Below are 26,677 nucleotides of genomic sequence, written 5' to 3'. Positions count from 1 at the left end.
TTTTGTGTGTCAACCTCCATGTAATCCGCAATCTGTTCAAGTCGAGTCAGTACTGATCAACTCTAGTATGCTCTAGACCAGTGTGGTGGATGGGGGTTCAAAAAACGATACAATAAAAGTTAAAGTAATTATAAAATAACAAAATGATAAAAATTAAACTCCTCGCCCTAGCTGGTTTGGCTCAATGGATAGAGTGTCGGCCTGCAGACTGAAGGGTCCCAGGTTCGATTCCAGTGAAGGGCACATGCCCAGGTTGCCGGCTCGATCCCCAGTAGGGGGCGTGCAGGGGGGCAGCTGATCAATGATTCTCTCTCATCATTGATGTTTCTATCTATATCTTCTCCCTTCCTCTCTCTGAAATCAATAAAAATATATTTAAAAAAAATAAAAAAAATAAAAATTAAAATTAAACTCCACAGAGTAGCATTTGAACTTGGCGAGTTTTCTGATGGTAGGGAGAGAGGAGAGTATACTACACATAGTGTGAGTGGACCCCAAAACAATCCCACCCCAGAAAGTGCCCCACTTTGAAAGCTAGGGCGGCCGCTGGGTCCTAACTAAGGGAACAGGAAAACCCGCCTCCTCGCCAGGCAACCAGATGAAGCAGAGCCGGGTTTCCCCTGCCCTGTCCTGGAGCCCGGACAGCGCCCGAGTGGGCAGTCCGCTGCCCTCCCAGCTCTGCGGCGCCCGCACCCCAACCCGGCCGGGAGCGCGGGGGGCGACGGCCCGCCCCGCCTCCCCGTGCGGGATCCCCTCCCGCCTCCCCGTCCCGCCTCCCCGTCCCGCCTCCCCGCCTCCCCGCCTCCCCGTCCCGCCTCCCCGCCTCCCCGCCTCCCCGCCTCCCCGTCTCCCTGTGTGGGCTCCTGCTCCGCCTCCCCGCCCCCCCGCCTCCCCGCCCCCCCGCCCGCGTGGGCTGGCGGAGCGGGGCTCCCGGGCGCCCCCTGGCCCGGCGCGGCGCGGTTTCCGCTGAGCCGCAGCAGCGCGTTCAGGCTCCCTCCTCCTGAGCAGCGGCCTCTGCTGCGGCTGAGCCCTGACTCCCCGGCTCAGGTGGGACTCCCCCGGGACCCGCGGCGCCTTCAGCACCCCCTTCCCTTCCCTTCCCTTCCCTTCCCTTCCCTTCCCTTCCCTTCCCTTCCCTTCCCCTCCCCTCCCCTCCCTTCCCGCGGCGGCCGGGCTGCGCGCCCCTGATCCCAGCGCCTGTCTCCCGGCGGCTCCCGGCGCTTGGCCCCTTCTGGGTGCGGGCGGCGCCGCGTGGCCCTCAGGCGGCCGGGGACTGGGTCGGCGGGTGCGGCGTGCGGGACAGGGTGCGGGCGGCCAGGATCTCGGAGTCCCCTGCAGCCCCGCAGGGCCCAGGTGTGGAACCCGAGCGCGGCTGGGTGGCCGCGGAAGGGCGCTCGCGCCGACTCCGCAGCCTGGTTCCCCGTGGACGGTCTGGCCGCGCTGCGGGCATCTCCGCGGGCAGCCAGGCCGCTCACCCGGCCATCGGCCGCCGCCAGGGTTCGGGCACCGCGGGGCGAGCGCCCAGGGGTCACTGTTTCCGACGCGTGCAGCTTCCCATGTGTCCAGTGCGTCCCTGGAGCTCGCCCGGCTGCCTCGGAGCACCGCCCCAGCTCACCCGCTGCGCTCCCCGTCTGCTTCCTCTCTCACCTTCTAGGCTTTTCCGCTTTCTCTTGCCTCCTTCGGGCCTTTGGAAATCCGCTCAGGGCACGCAGGAGTGGAGGGAGCCGGCCGCCTCGTGCTGAAGGAAAAAGTAGCTCAGCTGCCAAAGCTTCCATCGGCCTGAGAAGGGCCCCCACCCCGCCCCGGGGGCCTGGTGAGGACTCACACCCCACGGCCTCCGCCAGGCCCCAGGGTGTGCCTCCTGGCACCCGCAGCCGCCTGCCTCCAGCTTAGGCAAGTGGGTATGTGCCCTGTGCGAAGCCAGGCCTCTGATCTGATTTGGATTTTCCCATGACCTAAGCATTACCCCTCCGTGGGTCCGTGGGTTAATTATGGCTAGAGCTCAGTCCAGGACAATACACGTGGATAACCCAAGGGCAGGAGGACTTGGTCACAACAATGACTTTATTTCTGGGGAGGATGAGTCGAAGGATAGGATGTCCGGCCTCTTGCCCGGGGAGGCTCCAGCCCAGTCAGTGTGATTCAGTGAGGGTTCCTAGGTTGAGAGCAGGCAGGTTGTTTGCTGTAGGAATGCTTACCCGCCTGTACCAGTGGATGCCTGCGAACAGCGGGCATCTCCTTCCCGCTCAGCTCGAGGTTGGTACCTGTAACTCTTGAGTGTGGTTTCATTAAGGCAAAGAGAGCACCAGCCACCAGGCCTTTTAGTTAGGCCTTAGCTCACTAAATGCCAGACCCTTGGCTTACAGGTTATCTCATCAAATTGTTTCCTCTCTTACTATTTCCATTGACTCAGACTATCACCTGGGTAGTAAAATCTACTTCTGCATCTTTTTAAGGTAATATGTTTCATTTCTGACTTTATATATCTGAAACATTACAACAGCTGCTGGGAGGTTTTGAGGATTAAAGTGTTAAATATGTTCATTATAAGATACTATTACTATTTTTTAAAAAAATATTTTTATTGATTTCAGAGAAGAAGGGAGAGAGAGAGAAACATCAATAGTGAGAGAGAACCATTGATCGGCTGCCTCCTGCATGCCCCACACTGGGGATCAAGCCCTCAATCTGGGCAAATGCCCTGACTGGGAATTGAATGGTGACCTCCTGGTTCATAGATCAATGCTCAACCACTGAGCCATGCCGGTTGGGCGATACTATTACTATTAAATGTACTTTTTGTAAAGATTTTTAAATTGATTTTTAGAGAGAGAGGAAGGGAGAGGGAGAAAGAGAAACATCAATGTGAGAGTGAAACACTTACCAGTTGCCTCCCACATGCCCCCTACTGGGGATCAAGCCTGCAACCTGGGCATGTGCCCTGACTTAGAATCGAACCCACCACCTTTGGATGCACAGGACATACCTAACCAACTGAGCCACACTGGCCAGGGCTAATTTATACTTTTAAATTTTATAAATTTGCGATCAACTCCCTGTTCGATAAAAGTCCCAACCAAAAAGATTAATTCAGATCACCCTTACAACAGATAACAGTATAGTCTAGCTCCACCTAGAAGAAAATCGGAGTTTACACTCCAGGGGGAAAGGGTCTCTCCTTGGTGTGCCCCTGTCCGGAGGGGACCTGCTGGCCTTGGAAGTTGGGGCTTAATGGAGCAGAGCAGTCTGCTTCTGAAAGCCCCCTCTATCGCCCACAGTGAACAAACACTGATTTTGAAAGTTGGGTTTCCCAGTGTGCCCCGGTGACAGTAGACCTAGCCGGGAGCAGCTAAGGTGTATACAACTCGATCACCTTGTGGAAAGAACACTTTTTTTCTTTTTTTTCTTTTTTATGTTATTGATTTTTTACAGAGAGGAAGGGAAGGGGATAGAGAGTTAGAAACATCGATGAAAGAGAAGCATCGATCAGTTGCCTCCTGCACACCCCCCTGGGGATGTGCCCACAACCAAGGTACATGCCCTTGACTGGAATCGAACTCGGGACCCTTCAGTCCGAAGGTTCGACGCTCTATCCACTGAGCCAAACTGGTCAGGGCAAGAGCACTTTTTTTAAATAGAGAAAAGATACCACTAAAGTGAACCGAGAAGATTATTGTCTATGATATGTTGTCTATGATACTGTGATTATTGTCTACTAGAGGCCTGGTGCATGAGTTTGTGCACGGGTGGGGTCCCGAGGGGGTAGGGGGATCTGGGACATGATTGGCCCTCTGGGTGGGCAGTGGGACGCCCTTACCGGCCTGGGATCCGATCTGTCCCGCTGACATTCCCACTGGTTGTTGGGAGCCACCTGGCAGCCGCTTTTATATTGTTTCTTCCTGCGGAGCATCTAGGGAGGGGAAGTGGCCTGGTGCCTGAGGCCGACTTCCAGGAGGCTGTCAGCACTGTCAGGATCGTGCCAGTGGTGCTGGTCCATCAGTGCCTGGCCCGTTCTCCAGAGATTGGACCTGCAGGACTACTGAGGGAGCGAGTGGCTGCTGCCGGGCTGGTGGGCCATGGGAGGGGTCTGTCAGCTGAGCGGCACTGCCGCTGTGAGAGCACACTCATCACCAGGGGGCAGCTCCTGCGTCGAGCATCTGCCCCCTGGTGGTCAGTGCATGTCATAGCGACTGGTCGTTCTGTTTGTTCCGGTTGTTCCGGTCGTTAGGTCACTTAGGCTTTTATATATACTAGTATACTAGAGGCCCGGTGCACGAAATTTATGCACTGGGGTGGGGGTCCCTCAGCCCAGCCTGTGCCCTCTCACAGTCTGGGAGCCCTGTGATCGATCGCCCCAAAGAGGTAGGCCCTGCCCACCTGGCCGGGGCTCCACGATGGATTGCCCCCGCAGAAGGAGGCCCCGCCCACCCACCCCAGCCCGCCAGGCCACCGCCTGGACCTCCCTCTTTGGGGTGATCATGGAGCCCCCCCGATTGATCGATCGCCCCGCTGGCCAGTGGCCTGGGCGATCATGGGGCGATGGCTGGGCCCCCGACTAATCTCATCGCACCTGCCTTGGCTGGCCTGGCGCCAGTGGGTGTCATAGTGTGGTCATCTGGAAGTCGTCCAGAAGGGAGTTCGGCTGTCTGGTCTAATTAGCACATTATGCTTTTATTATTATAGATTATAGATTATTATAGATAGATGATATAGAGGGAAATCTGGTCCAAGAGATTTAGGTGGGGAGAATTGGAAGTGCACTGAGTTCTGTAACCGTTATCTCTGCGCAATTCTGAGCCGGACGGGGAGAGCCTCGGGGAGGCAGACTGCCGGATTTCACTCCTGGAGTTTCCAAGTCTTAGCTCTTACTACCATCATAGCTTGTTATACACCCAGGAGCATGTTAGCGTCACAAGGGCAGGGAGTCCAGTTCCTGGCTGCGTGCTGTTGCTGCATCCTCGGTGCCGAATCCCTGGCGCGTGGTGTACTTGCTCGTGCTGGTTGTGTTATCATCTCACTCAGCAGACGTGCTGGCTCCGAGCCATGGCACTTCTTTTTCTCTGTCTCTCTGGCCTGTGTCCCTGCTCCTCATCATTCAGGTCTCCGCTCAGATGTCATTGAGCACCCTGCACCCCATCCAACATGGCTTTAAACATTTGTTTTAATATTTTAAAAAATATTTTTATTGATTTCAGAGAGGAAGAGAGAGAAATATCAATGATGAGAGAGAATCATTGATTGGCTGCCTCCTGAATGCCCCACACCAGGGACCAGGGATCGGGGATTGAGCCCCCAACCTTAGGCATGTGCTCTGACTGGGCATTGAATTGTGACCTCCTGGTTCATAGTTCGAGGCTCAACCACTGAGTCACGCCAGCCAGGCTAAACATTTATTTAATAAACATACAAAAATTTAACTAACCAGGTACATCTAAACACTGTAGCAATATTTAACGCATAGCCCTATGAGGAAGGCTTATTATAATTTTCATTTTACAGATGGAAAAGCTGAGGTACAGAAAAGTTAAATAACTTTCTCAAGGTCACACAGCTTAGGAAGCTGCATCTGGATTCAAACCTAATTGGTCCAGTTTTAAAGTCCAAGTTCTTAACTATGTTATGCTATGTTGTCTATCATATTACTTTTATTTCAGGCATCAGCAGACCGGGTCATATTAAGGCCTTCCTCCCATTTTTGTAAATAAAGTTTTATTAGAACAGCCACACACCCCCTCCTTCTGCTGCTTTCCTGACAAAGGCACCGGCGGAGTAGTTGTCACAGAGACTGTACAGCCTGCGAATGCAAAGTGGAATTGGCCCTTTGCAGAGAAAGGTCACCGGCCCCTGGGTTACTTGAGTCATAGCCCGTGTCATCATCTGAAGTTGTGTGTCGTTTATTTTATGTCTCTTGCACTAGGTTACAAGCTCCAGGGGAGCAGAGGTTTTCTTGCTTTGTTCTCCCCTGTATTCTTAGCTCTGATAAGAAAAAAAAAAATTCTGAAATGTTCTCAATTAGATTACAGCAGCTGGAGAGCCAGAGAAAGAGACGGCGCTGTTAGTCTGAGAATGGCTACGGGCCTGCTAACAAAAAACTAGTCACATTCTTGTTTTACCTGTGGGGATTTTGAATTAATTTCCAGGTGATATTCTGCAGATTATTTTAGCCAGGCACCATCTAATCCCAGGAACCCCTGCTTCTCCCAGCCAGCCCATGGGCGCTGGCGTTTTCCTGCAGACTCGCTGTCTCCTGCAGGGGCGTCGCCGCCCCCACCGCGTTGCCTGTAGCTCCCGTAAATTCTTCCCGACCACTTCCTCCTTCCCCTGCCCCTCCTGGATGTGTAATGATGCTTGCAAAACTCCAGGAGGACAGACATGCTTTATCTTCTTGCATGCTGCTGCGGGTTTAGACTCCGTGCCCCAAGACCCATCTTCATTTCGGCTAGCTTCTTTGGCTCAAGAAAACCTTACTTTTAAAAAGACTTGTAAAAAAGATAAAGACTTGTAATAAAGATACGTTTTTTAAAAAGTAAAAAGATTTGCAGCCACGGAAATTAAAAAGTTTTAGTGTAACAGCTCCTAACACAGGGCCTGGCACATAACAGGTGCACCATCAATGCTGTGTTTATGGAATAAAGGAACATTATGCAGTGATGTAGCCAAGTTCATTGTAATTATGCTGAGCGCTGGCCCCCTTCGATTGATTGTTCAAGGGTATGTTTTGAGGGACATGTTTACAATTTGATCTCCAGGTGTGGAGGCTGCGATGTTAATGCTGCTTGTCTTTGGAATGTGGCTTCATGACCTCCCACTGAGTCGCCCGGAGGAGGCTGCGCCCTGGGACGGGACGGGGTTTGACTACGCCAGCATCCGCCTGCCGGAGGAGCACATCCCCTGCTTTTTGCACAATAACGGGCACGTTGCCAGCGCCTGTAAGAAGGACGCACACTGTCCTTATAAGGTAGGCTACTTCCCTTGTTTATGAAAGCGTGCGGTTCAGACTAGCTTACTAATGCTGCTTTACAGCTTGAACTCGAAGGTAGCATTTTATCTTTTGGTTGTAAGGTGAGTTGATCATTGTATTTCATATGAGGCTTCTACCGACCAAACTTTGTTTAAAACTATGTCCCACTCACAGCAGTGAGATTTAAAATCTAAATCACTAGTAAAGTAAATAGGAAACCAATCCTATGTGTATACTCCGTAACTGAGTCCAATTAGATGTTTTGCGCAAAAGAATATCTAGTTCAAAGTAACTAAAGAATTTGACACCTCTTCCTTCTTCAGCTGCGCTGGGTCTGTTTCCGCACTTCATTTCGATAATCACACCTCTGCCCCGTCTCCGTCTCCGCATAATTAAGGTCTTTGTGGAGGCTGACCTTCTGGTGTAGAGCTGTTGGGAAGGCCTCAATGGGAGCCCATTCAGGCAGCTCAGGAGGCCCTAGAGATCAAAGCTGGCCTGTGGGCACTTCCTTTCCCACGGTGCCGGCACAGGAAGCCAGCCCGCTGACCGGAGGCCTGGGAACCACACACGCTGCCCCTGGGCGGGCAAGAGCCTGCGGGCTCTCCGGCCACCAGCAGCTGCTGTGCCCCCACGGGCTGCATAACCTCCATGTCTTGTGGGATCTCCGCTGACCCGGATGGATGAGTAAAGTTGCTGATCCATTTAATTTAGCTGATTCTTTTGGTGACAGAAATTCCATTTTAGGTGACTTTTAGGGTCTGATTTTAGAATCAGTTTGCTCACTGAGAAAGGAAGGCTGATTCATGAAGCTGCTTCCAGAAATTTCAGTGCAAGTGGTCTTTGGTAGTCAGGTAAAGCCTGGACTTTCGGTTAGGGAACCAGCATGGGGAGGGGCTGGTAATTAAAGGTAATTGTTGTTAAGAACCTTAAGACTCCTATTCTTAGAGTTTACTCTTGTAATTTTTATTGCATGGTAACATGTAAAAGTGAAAGTCCTATAATGCTTTGTTTCTTCATGGAAAAATCTAAGGGTCCTCTCTCACTGTCAGAAGGGAGCCTCATCTAAATGCACATTGTCAGGGGCGCCGAAGGAGGAATGCAGGAGGCCAAAAGGGGGAAAGAATTGTGACTTTATTAGGTCATCTGGGGACCAGATGGGCTGAGCCCCCAAATGGCGCCAGCACCAGGGACTGGGAGTCAGAGGCGCTAAAGGAATCTAGGTGGGCTTTTTCAGGTCTCTGGGCAGGTCCGGATCCTGGAAAGGTCCAGAGGGGAAGGAGAAAGGTTTTAGCAAGTGGAAGGTGGTCTAAGCGAAAGGGAATGTCCGTTGTGAAGTGGCCTAAAGGTCAGTCTCCCAGGGAAGGGAGACTCAATTATTTGATCAGACCCAACACACATGTTTTATGTTCTAGAAACACTTAGAAAACCTGAAGTACTGCTGGGGCTATGAGGAATCCTGCAGACCCGAGTTCCGGTTCAGTTACCCTGTCTGCACCTACGTGGACATGGGATGGTGAGTTTCCCGATGGAGTAATGCCTCCCCTGTAAGCCTCCTTCACGGCCGGTAGGCTGTGCGCCCGTTCCCGGCGAGGCTGTTTGGTTTTAGATAGTAACTCCTTTAGATATCAGTTTGCTCACAGGGTCATGGGTTCAACTTGACTAGCCCCAGGAATAGCTGTCATTTCCTCTGTCAGGGGGAGAAACGGCATAGGTCACAGAAAATATTCCCCCAGCAGACACTAGGAAGATAAACTGATGTTCTCCTCGCGATTCTGGAGGGGAAAGTTAAGTGTAATCGAAACTGGAAAAGTCGGTGTTTGTGCTGCCGGTCACCACCAGAACCAGTAGGTAGAGGCGAGGATTGAGTCTTTACGGGCGCTTTATTCAGAGGGCCTGCAATCTGAGAAGACTGCGGGTTGTGTACCCTAAAAAGACTGTCTTACCTGTCATCTCAAACCAACCCTTTTATAAGGAGAAGAGAAGTGTAGGTAAAGGTTTGGAATTCAGGAGCAAGGAGGTAAGGGGTTTGGAATTCAGCGGAAAAGGTTAGCCAGGTAAAGCTGCGTCTGTGATTTTCCGAGCATCCTCTCACCTGCTGACCGTGACTCTTGATCTGCGTCCTGGGCGGTGGGCGTTCCCTCCCGGGAGCACCGTGGCTCAGACGCGTCTTGGCCACGCGCAGTCCTGCTGGGGCACGGGGTCGGATTGCAGGCAGGTCTTACATTCCAGTCTCCAGAACAACAGCCTTCTACATGCATTGATTACCAAGCCTATTAACTATACCTAAAGCTAAACACTTTTAACATCTTGAGTCCCCCCCGCCACAATGACTGTAATCATTACATTCACGGTGGGGGGGAGGAGTGTGGGTGGAGGTGGAAGAGGCATAGAGGGGATAAATGATGATGGAAAAATAAAATAAATAAAAATGCATGCCAGGTTAATGGAGTAAGTAAAATACAGTAATTAGTAATCCAGTCTCATTAGTAGTCCAGTTCCAGATGACCCTAACTTAATACGTTTATGTGTGCATTTGTATTTTAAGTGAGTATGTCTGTAAATAACGTATTTTGGTAACTTATTCATGTAGCAAAGGATCATTTTAAGAAAATTATGATCGTTTACTTAAAAAAATTAATGAAAAACGTATAGCAATTTAACCTTTCGAAAGAAGATTCAAGTCTCAGAAAAAAGAAAAAGAAAAAAAAAGTGACGGAAAGTCTTTATTTGCAAATAGGACGGACACCCTGGAGTCAGCCCGGGACACCTTCTGGCAGCAAGCGGACTTCGGCTACGCAGGCGCGCGGCGGCGGGAGCTGCGGGAGCTCTGCCGGCCCGAGCAGACGGTGGGCTGGCGGGTGGCGGGCAGGCGGAGGGCGGTGGGCTGGCGGCCGGCCGGTGGCGGCGGGCGGTGGGCGGTTTATTTAACATGCTCCCGTGTTTAGATCATGACGAGGAAGCAAGGCGGACGGCCTTGAGAAAGGACTCCTCGCTCCCGTGTGTTTATTGGCTTAGACTCTTTTAACTTCTGGAAACAAGTTGTTCTGTGTCCTTTGGGAACCGTGTCCTAGTTTCACACGAACATCAGATGGCCATATTGTGAGGCAGTAAAATATCACTAGGATTAGCATTCCCCCCCCACATGTGCTAAAGAAGAAAAGTTGATAAAATGCATCTTTACAAATTTGCTTGCAAGTAGTTTGGGACAGATGAGACACCTCACCGTGCTGCTCATGTTTGCTTAGGACTTCACAGTGTGCAGACAGCTGTTCTCTGCAGGTGAGCTGGTTGGGTTCTCACAAGCATAGCAGAAGGCGGGCAGACAGGCAGCGGGGCCTCAGGGACAGTAAGCAGCTTCGGTGAGACCACAGCTGCTGCGGGGACTGTGCGCCTGGAATTAGAACGCAGGTCTGTGCGCTGTCCCCCTCGCCGCAGCACACTCCGCTGGTAAACGCACCTTTGCCAGAGGCAGCTGGGGGCAGTCAGAAGGACAGGCCCACACTGCAGGGTTCAAATCCTGATTCCTGACAGGCACCCAACTGTCTGTTTTCCAATTTCTTATGCTTTTTAACTTTAAAAAAATATAGATTTTTATTGATTTCAGAAGGAAAGGAGAGGGAGAAACGTCAATGATGAGAATCATGGATCGGCTGCCTCCTGCATGCCCCACACTGGGGATCAAGCCCACAACCTGGGTGTGTGCCCTGACTGGGAATTGAACCATGACCTCCTGGTTCATAGGTCAATGCTCAACCATTGAGCCACATTGGCCGGGCAATTTCTTCTGCTTTGAAGCCAGGCCTATTTCAGAGCTGGTGGTAAGGATGAAATGAGATTCTGTATGTAAAAACGCTCAGTGCAGGGCCCGAGTCCAAGCAAAGGGCTTGGTGTTTGTTTTTTCAAGTCCAGGGAGTTGTAGGCACTTATGATTAGGGTCTGTTTTTTCCCATGTGCTTGAACCCTGGCCAAGCCTCGGATATCTCAGGCTTCTCCATGATCTCAGGCAATCAGAAAATTAAAGAAAGATTTTTTTAATGCACTTGCATGTGCTCTGTAGCTTTTGGAGGCTGTCACATAATAGAACGAGGCACTTCTCGCAGGAAGCTTGGCGGGACCCACACTGCTGCTCGTGCCCGTAGCAGACCCGTCTCACCCGCCCAGTCTCTGGCCTGAGTCTGCTGTCTGGACAGGGCAGGGCGGAGCCACGCCCACCTGGCACACTCCGCCGGGCGGTGTGTAGAATGTTTTCCTGGCCAATCTGCCTCCATGTGCTTTGTGCTCTCCGAGTCTGATCCCTTACCAACGGTGGACTCCAGAACACCGTGCTGGTCAAGGCCTTGTGTTCATGGGAGTTACAGGAAAAACAAATGGCATTTAATCTAGAAATAAAATCCAGAGCAGATAAAGCTCTTGAAACTCCCTCTTCCAGCACAAACTAGACTGGCAGAGACAGGAGCAGGCTCTGGCGGTCGCCTCGCCAGCTCGCTTGTCAGTGATTTAGAAAACACTGCCCTCGCGTCACCGTGGAGACAGGGACTCCCACCAGCTCTATGTTTGCAGACAGCACCTCTTATGGAATTCTGCTCTTGCTTTATTTAACAAGAGGTGATATACATAGAACATGGGAGTTCTTAGTCACTGGAAAATGTGAAAATGGGCAAAACTATGTGTGGCCGAAGCCTGTGTGGGAGGGAAATGCCCTAAACAGAAGCAGCCTTCGGGAGCGTGCCTCATCACACTGTGGGGCTCGATCTCAAGGTGCACATGCTGTCCTCGGAATGTTAATACTCAGAGTTGTTTTCTCAACCTTATTTCAGAGTGACTCGAGTCTGGTATGTTCCCGCTACCTTCAGTATTGCAGAGCAACCAATCTCTACCTTGACTTAAGAAACATTAAGAGAAACCATGACAGGTACTTAAGTGGTTGATGTTAAAAATCGAAAGGAAATTCTGTAATATTTTCAGGCCCAGGGATATGCCTTGGGTTTGCTTCATAAAGATATGGCGATGAGGCCGGGACAGGTGGAGGATGGGGCACTCGATTGGCCACGAGTTGATTGTTGTGAAGCTGGGTTTTGGGTCCATCAGCTTCCTTCCTGTACCATTCTGCTGCTTTTATATACATTTGAAATGTTCTATTATAAAGAGTTAAATTCTGATGAAAAACTGATTTTGGTAAACCACTTTGGTTACAGCTCATGTGCTTGAGTCCTGAAAAAATTTTCCCAATGTAATTTAATTTTTTGTTATCGACCAGGTTTAAGGAGGATATTTTCCAGACTGGTGAGATTGGAGGACACTGTAAACTTGATGTGCATACGTTGATGTCTGAAGGTCAGCGCAAAAGCCCCCTGCAGTCTTGGTGAGATTTTTTTTTTTACTGTGTTTGTAAAATATTTGCCTTTATTTCTGGAACTTGAAGATTTTGGTAGGGAATCTCAAATGGAAAGTTTTAATTCATTTGTGAATAATTTGGCATGAGTTTTCAGGAAGTGATGGCTATAGAGCAAATCCACCAGTTACAACTGAATTAAATATATGTTTATAAAATATTAGGAAGTATGATATAGTACATACTGTTTGCTAATGAAAGAAAAAAACGAGTTCAAAAATAATGAATTTTTATTAACTCGTAATTGCTGTGTTTTAGGGAATACGTTTAAAAAAGAAACACAATTTATTGACGTCTGTAACAAACATAGAGAGAAGTGTATAGTTTGGATCGTGAACGAGTGAACCTACCTGTGTGACTCTGACCCAGGTCAGAAACAGACCATCATCAGGGGACATCTGTAATACTTTCAACAATAAAGACAAATTAAAAAAAAACACAAAAAACAGGCCATCATCAGCACCCAGACTCTCTTCCAGTCCCAACCCCGTCCTCCTCTCCAAGATAAACACTTTTCTGACTTTCAACACCATTGACCAGCTTTTTGAACTTTATATAAGTTGGGGAATACATTTTGATTTAAAACATTTTTAAAATTAAACTACGGTAGTTCTGTGTTTACTAAGAAAGTTACCATCTCTAGAAATGAAGGAATTAGGGTAATTTAAATTTTTTTTTAATTTTAAAATACTTTTAGACTCAGAAGTTTAAAGATAGTACAAGGAGTTCCCATTGTAGCCTTATCCTGGCTTCCTCGAATGGTGACGTCTTTCATGACCATAGCACAGTGATCAAAACCAGGACACTGACACTGGTTCAATATAGATTTATGAACTCATTTGAATTCAAGTATTTGCTTATATACTTTCATTTTGTAGGATGCATATTTCTGAAGTTTATACCACACCTACCACAGTCAGGGTGCAGAGAGATGCTCTCGCCACCTCTTTCCAGCTGGAGGTCCCGGCACCTGGTTCTGGTGTGTGTGGGCGGTTTCCCCACCACCAAGCAATTCTCCAAAACCACCTGCGCGTCCTGCAGTGCAACTCAATTCTGATGCCATGTCCCAAGGTTAAGGGTCCAGTCCCTCAAGGCCAGGTTGTCACGTGTCCTCTGACTATAGGTTGGAGGACCTAAGGGTCCCCTTCTCGGGTTTAGTTTGCCAGAGCTTTGAAGAACATTTTAATTATTAAGTGGTTTATTATAAAAGCGTATGGCTCAGGAACACCAGATGGAAGAGATGCGCAGGTACGTGTGGGGAAGGGGTGCCGGGCTTCCGTGTCCTCTCCAGGCACAGGAGTCTCCAAATCTCCAAGCGTTCCCCAACCCGGAAGCTCTCCTTTTCGTTTTTTATGGAGGCTTCATTGTGTAGGCATTGCTGATTAAACCATTGGCCACTGGTTGGTTCAACCTCTAGCCTGTCTTCCTTTCACGAGGTCAGGAGGTGGGACTGAAAATTCCAAACCTCTCATCACGTGGTTGGTTCTTCTGGCGACCAGCTCCCAACTTTAAGGGTGGGCCAAAAGCTACCTCGCTAACACAACAGGAGACACCCTTATGATTCTCATGACCTCAGCAATCCTAAAGGTTTTAGGAGCTCTGTGCCAGAAATGGGGGTGAAGATCTAATGTAATATTACTATAAATCACAATATCACAAGTCACATAGGATACTCTTATGCTAATTTCTGAGGTCAAGCACTCATTCTAAGGAAATCCTTCAGGATAATAATCTACCGTGCATCTGTGTGACATTTTATAGTCGGCCATGCGGGATCTTCTTTGATTTAACAGACTTTTGCTGTAGGAGCTCCTGTATTCTAATGGGCGTTCTTCGTCCTGTACATTTTGTTATCTGATTTCACATGGTAGTGCGGGATCTTCTTTGATTTAACAGACTTTTGCTGTAGGAGCTCCTGTATTCTAATGGGCGTTCTTCGTCCTGTACATTTTGTTATCTGATTTCACATGGTAGTTGCCTAGGGTATATTTGTATTAGTTGTTTATTTCCTACAACAAATTACTCCAAAAAATACTTTGGAGTATATTTGCATTCATTATCTATTGCTGTGTGACACATTACTCCAAAATTGGGCAGGTTAAGACAACAAACACTCATCATCTCACGAGGTTTCTGATGGTCAGGGTTTGGAGGCGCCCACGCTGGGGGCTCCGGCTCAGGGTCTCTCACAGGGTCCCAGTCCAGTTGTTGACAAGGGCTGCAGTCATCTCTAGATTCAGCAGCCTGGAGGTTGCTTCTGAGCTCACGCATGTTGTTGTCAGTTGACCTTAAACAAGTAGGCAGCTTGATACTCCTCTAGCAAAACATGTTTATTTGGGTATAGCAAAGCATTGCAATTACGGCCACACATTCTCATGGTGAACCATGCCCAAGTCTAGAGAACAAAGGAGAACATTATTTTAAAGAGAAAAGGGGAAGTTTAGAAGGGTTGTTGTAAATGAAGACCCCACTGGAGGAAACTGGGAGTTTGAATGCAGCAGCTTTTCATTGGCTGAGTTGTGGTCGTCGTTCACAGGTTGGGTGGGTTCCTAAGTGAAAAGAGTCTCCTTACTGTTGCAGTCCTAGGGTAGTCATTTCCCTGTGGAGATTTTCTCCCTGTTTGGGGCCATTGACCATGATGGTAGGGTAGGAGAGCTCCCTCTACAGGCCCTCGGAACTCCAATGTAAGTGAGCCTTCTGTGAACCAATCTTCACATAAGTTTCAGCTTCTCTCTGGCTATTGCAGGGGGCGTCATTTCTTTGTCATGTGGGTCTCTTCCTAGTGCTACTCATAGCAGCCAGGTTCCCCAAGAGAGCATGTGGGGAGAAAGAGAGAGACACACACACACACACACACACACACACACACACACACGGCATGCCCGGTCTCAGAAGTGACACCATCACGCTGCCTCACTTTGTTCCTTAGGAGTGAATCACTAAGTCCCGCCCACACTCAAGGGGAGGGACTAATCACCACTTCTGGAAGGGAAAAGTTTCAAAGAATTGTGGATATATTTCTGAAACCACAATATTTCACCATTGTGTGTTTTAAAAGGATCTATTTGATATTTGTTTTACATCAGACGTGGTTTCAACACTGAAGTGTTGTGAAGGTTAACACTAAAAGTCTCTTGGTCCCTGTGTGTGATTGCCTTCGTCTCTATGGGAGAGACCTGTGCCCTGTGGCTTCCAAAGAGGTTTCCAAGACAAAGACTTCCCTTTCTTCTGGGAAGCTTAGCTGTGTGCTGCTCTCCGAGATACCCGGTGATTCTTGGAATGCCGTCTTTCCAGGAATCCAAGAAGCCCATCCCCAGGAGCCTCAGGGTCAGGGTGACTGCAGAAACCTTTGAATCTTTCCACCCTACTTGCCGGGATTCTTGTCCCAGCGTTACGAAGGGTTCAGCAATCTGGAGAAAGGAGCTGATGCGTAGATTAAGAAGGAGTCCAAAGACAAAAGATAATTTTGAAAGGCATTGCGGGTCAGAGGAGCTTCAGCTAAAGGAACTAAAGACTACCCCTTGATTCAGGACCCTGTGCTATTTATTAAAACAATTTGTCCTAAGGCAAGGTGGAGACATACACTTCAAAGGGCAAGGTTTCAAAGGGTAGGGTACAGAAGCATTGTCAGTTTGGGGAATAGCCTACTGCTGTTCAGGTGTTTGGCCAACAGGAGGCAATAACATGCAGATTAAGATGCTCTGAGCTGTCTGGCAGTAGACAGTCCTATTCAGGTTTGGGGGGAGTGCCTTTAGCCGTTCCAAAAGATAATTACTTTTTGTGACTCAGCCCTTGTTGAGGCCCCCCCCCGCCCTCCCCCCGCAAGCTTCACCAACCTTTTGGTGAAACTTGTAATTATGACATGCTGGAATTGGTTCCTGGCACCTACTGGTAGATTATTTAGGCCATTCACTGTGTAAATTTCTCTTTTGTCTGGAAGGTTATCAGTGCATGTCGCACTGAAATGTAAAATCAGTTTTGTTCCCGGTCTCAGTATTGAAATGGACAGCAAGTTATGTGAGCGTTGGGAAGCCTCCTAGGAGGCTGCTCTGGAGGTGAAGTCCCCCTGATGGACAGAGCTTCAGTTACAGTGTCGCAGGAGGAGATCAGGAGAATCACTCTGAAAACGTCTCCCGATTCATGATTCCAGGTTCGCTGAGCTCCAGAGCTACACTCAGCTCAACTTCAGGCCAATAGAAGATGCTAAATGTGACATTGTGGTTGAGAAACCAGCCTACTTCATGAAATTGGATGCAGGTGAGAAGTTAATTTGTAATTTATTAGTTAATGAGGCTTTGTTCCTTTTAAATAAATTTTATTGATTGATTTTTAGAAAGAGAGTGAGAGAGAGACCGATTTGTTGTGCATTGGTTGGTTGATTCTTGCATGTGCCCTGCCCGGGGATTGGACCTGAAACCCTGGCTCACTGGGACCATCCTCTAACCAGCTGGCACCCAGCCAGGGCAGTGTTCCTTTTGGATACATTATGTGACTTCCGGTAACTTTTTGGGAAGCAGTGTGACTTTAAACAGTGGGTTTGCTTTCTGCTTTCTTCCCTGAAGCAGTGAACTGGCTGGGATTTCCCTTCATTCAGTAACCTTTGGTATTTTAGAAGAAATCTGCACATTTGTATCCCGTGACTCAGTCAGAATCAAAAGGTGAGAGAAGAGGGTGTATGAATACCTTTGTAGCTGGATGTACCCATCACCTTTCTCTGAGCACTTGACGTAGGTTGAGCTTCGTTGGGATGTTCCTCCAAGTAGAAGGCCTGAGTGCACTGTGGGCAGGAAAGGGTCCGTGACCTCTTCTGCAAACATTCTGACATCGTTCCCAGGATGGAAGTGAACTTAAAATTCCTCTGGAAGTTGGGTTTGCAGTATATTCTTGGGAGAAAAGTTGGAATTACAGTGATTTTCCCATTTATGCGTAAACCTTCTAACTCAACTTGTAAGCACGCTTCACTTTGTGAGCTGCTTGTCCTGCAGGGAAACGTGGTCGTGCTGCGCTCGCTTGCTGTGGGAGGTGAGGGTCACGCTGCCGCGCACATCACGCTCAAGAGTGCCGGCCTATGGCGAAACAGAGCCCTCTGTCCTGGCTGTTTCAGCATTACGATTTATTGATTGTATTTTTAATGTGTTCTGCTTTCTGATGTCATAATTCTTACATTACAAAGTATTAAGTTCAGGAATCAGGCAGATTTACATCTTTTTAAAATAAGAGCAAGTAGCCCTAACCAGTTTGGCTTAGTGGATAGAGCAACAGCCTGCGGACTGAAAGGTCCCAGGTTCGATTCCGGTCAAGGGCATGTACCTTGGTTGTGGGCACATCCCCAGTAGGAGGTGTGCAGGAGGCAGCTGATCGATGTTTCTCTCTCATTGATGTTTCTAACTCTCTATTCCTCTCCCTTCCTCTCTGTAAAAAAATCAATAAAATATATTTAAAAATAAATAAGAGCAAGTAAAAATGCTATGTTTGATGTCCTGACTCATTTAAAAAATATGCTAATTAAAAGGGGCCAAGAGAACACTGATTTGCCTGTAAAAGGGTTGAATGTGTGCACTGAGATACCTGTGCAATAGCGTATGTTGAGGGGGAGTAATCGGCCAGTTCTTTCCTATTCTGCATTTTTCTTCTAACTTATGCTGTCTTCCAGTTTTCCTTTTTTTTTTTTAAATATAAAGTTTTAATGAAGTTATTTTTTTCATTTGCTGATCCATTTATTTATTTATTTTCCTTTTTATTGAATTTATTGGGGTAACTGGTTAACAAAATCAGGTGCACAATGCTATATCACCTGCTCACTGTACTGTGTCCCGACCCCAGGTCACGTCTCCGTCCCAGTCTCCCTCTCATGGGCACTCTTCCCGGAGGGAATGAGCATGTGGGAGTAAGCAGGGCTCACGAGGGGGCACGTGTCTGAGGACGGAGCCTGTGATCGTCCCTCGCTTAGCACCCTCCTGGCCCCGTGCGCTGTTCTGTGTGCTGTGCTGCAGGCACATGCTGTGAACCTGCGGAGTGACGCACGAGACTTGGCGTGTGCCGTGGGCTGGCCGGGGCAAAGGGCTGTGCTGGAATAGAATTTCCTTTTTCCTGTTTACTTGAAAATACACTCTTTGCCAACCTTTCTCTGGGTGAAAAAGGAGTCCCTCAAACATCCATCTAAATTACTCGTCTAAAAAGAACTGAGTATTGCCATGGTCCGTGTGGCTCAGTGGTTGGAGCATTGGCCTGCAGATTGAAGGGTCACAGTGTCAATTCCTGGTCAAGGGCGCAGACCTCGGTTGCAGGTTCCCCAGCCCTGGTTGGGGTACGTGCAGCAGGCAGCCAATCAATGTTTCTCTCTCTCTCTCTCTCTCTCTCTCTCTCTCTCTCTCTCTCTCCCCTCCCCCCCCCCCCTTCCACTCTCTAGAAATCAATGGAAAAAATATCCTTGGGTGAGGATTAAAAAAAAGAACTGATTTTTAAAAAACTCATTTTCTGGCACACAATGTAGTTATTCACTATGGGAATGAAATCAGAATAGTTCATGATTTCTGTTTTTAAGAGCCACTGTTTTTCTTTTAATCAACATTTTCCTCCTTTAAAGTACATGTTTTAAATGCCAGTTCCTGGGATCTCATCCTGTTCAGAGTTGCACATTTCCAGGTTGAATCCTGGGTCCTGCGCGCTGAGCCTGGGAGGGGCGTCCGAGGACCTGGGACTCTCGTTCCTCCCCATCCGTCTGACCCCGCCCGACCCAGCTAGTCACCGTGGTTTCACTGGGTGCCAGGCCCTGGATGGGCAGTGGTGGGTAATTTCTCACAAAGCTGGCGCCTCAGTGTAATGATTCCTGTTTCTAGTTGAGGGGCTTAGGGACTTCAGGAACTTGCCTGAGAACGTGGCTTGTGAATGGCTGAGCTGGGATTCAGCCCAGTTCCTCTGATTCCAAAGTTCAGGCTCCTTCAATTAGAACACGATAAACAATAGTTGGCTAATATTTCCCCAAGGAGCAATGTTGTAAGTAGTGATTAACTATGAAAAAAAGAGACAGGAATGAAAAAATACTCAAATGCTAATAGTTGTTGTCGTTTTCAATCCTATGATGAACAGGTGTAGCCTAGTTTATTTTTAAAAGTAAACGATCCTAAAAATAAATTCATGGTCCTATAGTTCTACTCAATTTTGAGCTAAATAGACTTCTGTTATTTTCTCTCCTGGGAACTTAATGATTATTTGTTACTTAATTTATATGGGAAAAGGCAGTCCTGATTTCTAAATAATCAATTTTAAAGTGAATTTTTGAATGCAATCAGTGTAAATTGAGGATTATCTGAGTATAAACCATGTCATGTTTGGAAGAACTCTTTTTTTTCCTCTCATTTATTTCAGCTGAAAGTCCATCAGGTGATAAATAGGAGGGGTGGAGTAAAATTGTCTATTCATGTGTTCGCTGGGGCTCGTTAACGCGGACTTCTCTTTCCGACGCCAGGTGTTAACATGTATCACCACTTCTGCGACTTCCTGAACCTGTACATCACGCAGCACGTGAACAACTCCTTCAGCACCGACGTGTACGTCGTGATGTGGGACACGGTGCGTAGGCTGCCTCGCTTCCGCTCTGGCCTTGCTCCTCAGATCTATGGCTCCGCCGTGGTGAATGGGACTTTGTAAGACACCACATTCAGATATACATGCACGCACATACGTCCACAGGCGTGCAGGTGAGCGGGGGCGTGTCTGTGTGTGTACATGTACATGTGCAGATGGGCGGACACATAGGTAGGCTTACATTTCGTCTGGGCGCTTTAGAGGGAGGCAGTGAGAGTTTCCTCCCCGTGTGGGCAGGTGGGGCTCCCAAGACCAAAGACCGCACTCCCTGACCTCGGCGACCGCGCGGCGGCCGGCGGGGAGCTGCCCCCGCGTGCAGCTGTGCCGTGTGGATGAGCTCACCACAGGGCGGTGCTAGGCGTGCACATCAGTACCACACCTGCTTTTTGCTTGTTTGTTTTTACTGCTGTCTTTTTTCTTTCTTCTCTCTCTTTTCCTGCCTTTACCCTATTCTTTCAATGCTGACCCCTCCACCTGCCAAGGTAACCCCCCAAGAGTTGCTCCCGTGCACCCAGCTGTGAAATAGGACAGTTGTGATCTCTACCCAAGTGTCAGTTTGTGAATAAACCATGTGGTGTATGAACAGTCACAATGCCGACAGCACCTGGGCTCCGCATGTTCCTCTGACAGGTGAGGACACGTGGTTTGTTGCACACACAGGAGAGGCTGCCTAACCTGGGAAGTGGGAATACTCACCGAGCAGTGACCTCAGGTTCGACTAAGCATTCCAACTCGCAGGACGCTCGTTGGCTCCCTCGTGGCACGAGTCTATTCAGACAATCTTGCAGGGGAACTCAGCTTGCTGGCAGGGCGCATCCGCCCCTTCTGGAAGGAGTCTCTCTAGCCGCCCACATAGCACAGCTCAGGTGCAAGGAGGCGCACCCCGGGGGCAGGCCTGGGTGCTCGGGTCCTACAGGATGTCCCTCGTATGTCCTGGGACAGCTGCATTGGCAATGCCTCCAGGCTCCCCAGGGAGAGACGGCCAGTTCCCAGAGTCATTACGCGGTTTCCCGGTGCAGGCGCAGTTGCCCGAGAAAGCATCTTTTAAACCATAAGCAATGCTAGCTCGAAGCACAGGTGACACGCACCAGAGAGCAGAGCGAGACAGCGGACTGGAGGTTCAGTTCTTGTGCAGAAGGGGAAATCTTTTTGCGAACATTTTTTCCCTTACAGGAAGCTCGTGGTCAAGCTACGTAGGAAGGTTTTCATTTTCCCCACTCCCGAGGCCCTTGTTTGCCCTGAAGTCTGATGGGAATCCTTCCCTAAGTCTTGGCCGTGACTGCGTCTCTGGTTCTCTGAGTCTGGCTGTGTCGGCATCTCTGGTTCTCTGAGTCTGGCTGTGGGTGCGTCCCTGGTTCTCTGAGTCCGGCTGTGACTGCGTCCTGGTTCTCTGAGTCCGGCTGTGTCAGCATCTCTGGTTCTCTGAGTCTGGCTGTGGGTGCGTCCCTGGTTCTCTGAGTCCGGCTGTGACTGCGTCCCTGGTTCTCTGAGTCCGGCTGTGGGTGCGTCCCTGGTTCTCTGAGTCCGGCTGTGACTGCGTCCCTGGTTCTCTGAGTCTGGCTGTGACGGCGTCTCTGGTTCTCTGAGTCCGGCTGTGACTGCGTCTCTGGTTCTCTGAGTCCGGCTGTGACTGCGTCCCTGGTTCTCTGAGTCTGGCTGTGGGTGCGTCCCTGGTTCTCTGAGTCTGGCTGTGACTGCGTCCCTGGTTCTCTGAGTCCGGCTGTGACGGCGTCTCTGGTTCTCTGAGTCCGGCTGTGACTGTGTCTCTGGTTCTCTGAGTCCGGCTGTGACTGCGTCCCTGGTTCTCTGAGTCTGGCTGTGGGTGCGTCCCTGGTTCTCTGAGTCTGGCTGTGACTGCGTCCCTGGTTCTCTGAGTCCGGCTGTGACGGCGTCTCTGGTTCTCTGAGTCCGGCTGTGACTGTGTCTCTGGTTCTCTGAGTCCGGCTGTGACTGCGTCCCTGGTTCTCTGAGTCCGGCTGTGACTGCGTCCCTGGTTCTCTGAGTCCGGCTGTGACTGCGTCCCTGGTTCTCTGAGTCCGGCTGTGAAGGCGTCCCTGGTTCTCTGAGTCCGGCTGTGACTGCGTCCCTGGTTCTCTGAGTCTGGCTGTGACTGCGTCCCTGGTTCTCTGAGTCCGGCTGTGACTGCGTCTCTGGTTCTCTGAGTCCGGCTGTGACTGTGTCTCTGGTTCTCTGAGTCCGGCTGTGACTGCGTCTCTGGTTCTCTGAGTCCGGCTGTGACTGCGTCCCTGGTTCTCTGAGTCCGGCTGTGACTGCGTCCCTGGTTCTCTGAGTCCGGCTGTGACTGCGTCTCTGGTTCTCTTGAGTCTGGCTGTGGGTGCGTCTCTGGTTCTCTGAGTCCGGCTGTGGGTTGTCCCTGGTTCTCTGAGTCTGGCTGTGGGTGCGTCTCTGGTTCTCTGAGTCTGGCTGTGACTGCGTCCCTGGTTCTCTGAGTCCGGCTGTGATGGCGTCCCTGGTTCTCTGAGTCTGGCTGTGAAGGCGTCCCTGGTTCTCTGAGTCTGGCTGTGACTGCGTCCCTGGTTCTCTGAGTCTGGCTGTGACTGCGTCCCTGGTTCTCTGAGTCCGGCTGTGGGTGCGTCCCTGGTTCTCTGGGTCCGGCTGTGACTGCGTCCCTGGTTCTCTGAGTCTGGCTGTGACTGCGTCCCTGGTTCTCTGAGTCTGGCTGTGAAGGCGTCCCTGGTTCTCTGAGTCTGGCTGTGACGGCGTCCCTGGTTCTCTGAGTCCGGCTGTGACGGCGTCCTGGTTCTCTGAGTCTGGCTGTGAAGGCGTCCCTGGTTCTCTGAGTCTGGCTGTGATGGCGTCTCTGGTTCTCTGAGTCCGGCTGTGACGGCGTCTCTGGTTCTCTGAGTCCGGCTGTGACGGCGTCTCTGGTTCTCTGAGTCCGGCTGTGACTGCGTCCCTGGTTCTCTGAGTCTGGCTGTGACTGCGTCCCTGGTTCTCTGAGTCTGGCTGTGACGGCGTCCCTGATTCTCTGAGTCTGGCTGTGGGTGCGTCCCTGGTTCTCTGAGTCTGGCTGTGGGTGCGTCCCTGGTTCTCTGAGTCCGGCTGTGACGGCGTCTCTGGTTCTCTGAGTCTGGCTGTGACGGCGTCTCTGGTTCTCTGAGTCCGGCTGTGACTGTGTCTCTGGTTCTCTGAGTCCGGCTGTGACGGAGTCTCTGGTTCTCTGAGTCCGGCTGTGACGGCGTCCCTGGTTCTCTGAGTCCGGCTGTGACGGCGTCTCTGGTTCTCTGAGTCTGGCTGTGGGTGCGTCCCTGGTTCTCTGAGTCCGGCTGTGACTGCGTCCCTGGTTCTCTGAGTCCGGCTGTGACTGCGTCCCTGGTTCTCTGAGTCTGGCTGTGACTGCGTCTCTGGTTCTCTGAGTCTGGCTGTGGGTGCGTCCCTGGTTCTCTGAGTCTGGCTGTGACTGCGTCCCTGGTTCTCTGAGTCCGGCTGTGACTGCGTCCCTGGTTCTCTAAGTCTGGCTGTGACTGCGTCTCTGGTTCTCTGAGTCTGGCTGTGACTGCGTCTCTGGTTCTCTGAGTCTGGCTGTGGGTGCGTCCCTGGTTCTCTGAGTCCGGCTGTGACTGCGTCCCTGGTTCTCTGAGTCTGGCTGTGACAGTGTCCCTGGTTCTCTGAGTCTGGCTGTGACAGTGTCCCTGGTTCTCTGAGTCCGGCTGTGACGGCGTCTCTGGTTCTCTGAGTCTGGCTGTGACAGTGTCCCTGGTTCTCTGAGTCCGGCTGTGACGGCGTCCCTGGTTCTCTGAGTCCGGCTGTGACGGCGTCTCTGGTTCTCTGAGTCCGGCTGTGACGGCGTCCCTGGTTCTCTGAGTCTGGCTGTGACGGCATCTCTGGTTCTCTGAGTCCGGCTGTGACAGTGTTCCTGGTTCTCTGAGTCCGGCTGTGACGGCGTCCCTGGTTCTCTGAGTCCGGCTGTGACGGCGTCCCTGGTTCTCTGAGTCTGGCTGTGACGGCATCTCTGGTTCTCTGAGTCTGGCTGTGACTGCGTCTCTGGTTCTCTGAGTCTGGCTGTGGGTGCGTCCCTGGTTCTCTGAGTCCGGCTGTGACTGCGTCCCTGGTTCTCTGAGTCTGGCTGTGACAGTGTCCCTGGTTCTCTGAGTCCGGCTGTGACAGTGTCCCTGGTTCTCTGAGTCCGGCTGTGACGGCGTCTCTGGTTCTCTGAGTCTGGCTGTGACAGTGTCCCTGGTTCTCTGAGTCCGGCTGTGACGGCGTCCCTGGTTCTCTGAGTCCGGCTGTGATGGCGTCCCTGGTTCTCTGAGTCTGGCTGTGACGGCATCTCTGGTTCTCTGAGTCCGGCTGTGACAGTGTCCCTGGTTCTCTGAGTCCGGCTGTGACGGCGTCCCTTGTTCTCTGAGTCCGGCTGTGACGGCGTCCCTGGTTCTCTGAGTCTGGCTGTGACGGCATCTCTGGTTCTCTGAGTCCGGCTGTGACGGCGTCTCTGGTTCTCTGAGTCCGGCTGTGACGGCATCTCTGGTTCTCTGAGTCTGGCTGTGACGGCGTCCCTGGTTCTCTGAGTCTGGCTGTGACGGCGTCTCTGGTTCTCTGAGTCCGGCTGTACTGCGTCTCTGGTTCTCTGAGTCTGGCTGTGACGGCGTCCCTGGTTCTCTGAGTCCGGCTGTGACTGTGTCCCTGGTTCTCTGAGTCTGGCTGTGATGGCGTCCCTGGTTCTCTGAGTCCGGATGTGTCATGGGTTTACATTTTCCTTGTCCTCCAGTTTTGCTGCCACCGGTTTCAATTCTTGGAAATGTTTCTGTGAGCAAAGGGCGCGCTGTCTCTTTCTTCCCCTCTTCCTGTGTGAGGGCTTCTGGGCTGCGATCGCCGGCCGTCGGCAGCCCTGAACGGTTACTCAGTGTGGTGGTGGGTTTTAAACAACGACACCTGGGGCTCTCTCCTGTCATGCTCACAGCCATCAGGGGAGCAGGCGAGCAGCTTATTTCACAGGAGAGAAGCCGAGGTCGGGCAGCCGGCTGACCTCCGAGAACACAGTCATGGAGGTGGAGTCAGGGATCTGACCCAAATCTGCGCCCGAAGCCAGTGCTTTATCCTCCCCCGCGGTCCCTGCAGGATCGGGGACGTGGATGGGAGGTTCTCCAGACACTGCACTTCCTTCCCCGGAGCTTCCTGGGCTCTTGCTGTGTGCTTGTCCCTGTCTTCCTCGCGGGCACTGAGCCCCGCGGGCTGGCGTCCCCCCTGAGCTGCTAGGGGAGCAGGCTGCTCAGCCACCAGATGCTCCCGGCACGTGCGTCAGGCAGAGGGGCTGGGGCTGTCGGGCAGGCAGGTGGGGGTGGCCCAGCAGGCAGCGCCCTGATTTCCCTCCCTCCTGGCGGCTCTCTGCATCCATGTCAAACCTGCCAGCTGGGGCAGAGGCCTTTGCCTGCTGCTCACCCTGATTCTCGGGCAGCCAGGTCTGCCGGCCGCTCCGGCAGGCATGGAGGCCCACCGAAGGCTGGAGGCTGCACGGGGACAGTGGCAAGGCCGCGTGGGGCCACTGCCGTCCTCTCTTGCTGGTTAGGCCTTGAAGGAAGCAGCAATGTGACGGGCCGGCTGTGACCCGGAGCCCTGACGGTGGACACGCTGCCTCAGCGCCGGTCCCGAGGGCCCCCACGAGCCGGTGCCCAGGGCAGGAGAGGGAAGGGGCCGGGCTGCAGGCCAGAGCTTGCTGACCTTTACGAACTGTTCCCCAAGCGGAGCCTGTGAGGCCTTCCCTCTCGCCTTTGCAGAACTCAGGCCCGTGGCTTCCTGGTGGGATGGGGAAGGCCATTGACCTCCGGAGACACACTGGGGGACACTCTGCAGAGCCCTGGGCAGAGCAGGGCTGTTCTTAACGGGAGGAGGAAGACGGGCTCTCCTTATTTCCTTGTGCTGAGAGGGTACTGCAGCTTCATTATTTTTAAAAAATATATATTTTATTGATTTTTTTACAGAGAGGAAGGGAGAGGGAGAGAGAGATAGAAACATGAATGAGAGAGAAACATCGATCAGCTGCCTCGTGCACGCCCCCTACTGGGGATGTGCCCGAAACCAAAGTACATGCCCTTGACCGGAATCGAACCTGGGACCTTTCAGTCTGCAGGCTGTCGCTCTATCCACTGAGCCAAACCGGTTAGGGCACTTCATTATTTTTAATTACGCAAATAACACCTGGTTATAATGAGTCCCGACCACCCGAAGCATGTAATGGCACCGTAAGTTCTTCCTCTTCTCCATTTCCCTTAAAGGTAACTGAGTTAACACATGCGCGTGCCTTGTACGACTTTTTTTGAATAAATGTAAATATATCCTGATGGAAAGTATGCCCTCACTCACGTTATTCCCGGGTGTCATGGCACGCACACCTGTCCCTGTGCGGACGTGACAGGCTCTCATTTTCATTGTATGAGGTGGGGTGCATGCCTCAGCACATGCCCTTACCTCTGTCACGTGCCGTCCTTTCCAGCCCTTCGCTATTTACTGAAGTGCAGCAGTGAACATCCTTCCCACGTCCATGGATCTTACCTTCCTCCCAGCATTGCTGTAGGACAGAGTCCTACAGGTAGAAATCCTAAGTCGTGAGTTATGTGCATGTTTAAATAAATTTGAGATGTACACAGCAGGAAGTGGTATGTTATTTCTAGGGATATCCAAATATTCTTCAGTATGAGACTAGACAGAAGTCCCTCCTTCATCTGTCGCAGATAATTTGAATTTGAGGTGCCGAGAACCAATTCCAGGATGTAATAATT

At 51.0% G+C, this 26,677-nt stretch overlaps 1 protein-coding gene across 2 annotated transcripts in view; it reads left to right on the top strand.

The window, feature by feature from the left end:
• The first annotated feature begins 911 nt into the window (after positions 1–911).
• The window catches only part of EOGT (EGF domain specific O-linked N-acetylglucosamine transferase), a 54,060-nt gene continuing 28,294 nt past the window's right edge, over positions 912–26,677 (top strand). The window contains exons 1-8 of one of the 2 annotated variants that reach the window (XM_079794843.1): positions 912–1,047; positions 6,750–6,958; positions 8,374–8,474; positions 9,699–9,807; positions 11,779–11,873; positions 12,219–12,323; positions 16,504–16,610; positions 19,822–19,925. In XM_079794843.1, coding sequence (XP_079650969.1) covers positions 6,764–6,958; positions 8,374–8,474; positions 9,699–9,807; positions 11,779–11,873; positions 12,219–12,323; positions 16,504–16,610; positions 19,822–19,925 — 816 coding nt within the window. In that variant the 5' untranslated portion in view covers positions 912–1,047; positions 6,750–6,763. Of the gene's footprint in view, positions 1,048–1,291; positions 1,902–6,749; positions 6,959–8,373; positions 8,475–9,698; positions 9,808–11,778; positions 11,874–12,218; positions 12,324–16,503; positions 16,611–19,821; positions 19,926–26,677 lie in introns of those variants that run through there. The other variant, XM_079794844.1, reaches the window with a different exon arrangement.

Source organism: Cnephaeus nilssonii (genome assembly GCF_951640355.1).
Source record: "Cnephaeus nilssonii genome assembly, chromosome: 17".
NCBI lineage: Eukaryota > Metazoa > Chordata > Mammalia > Chiroptera > Vespertilionidae > Cnephaeus > Cnephaeus nilssonii.
The sequence above is the reverse complement of the archived record's forward strand: the minus strand, read 5'-3'. Positions and strand labels throughout refer to the sequence as shown.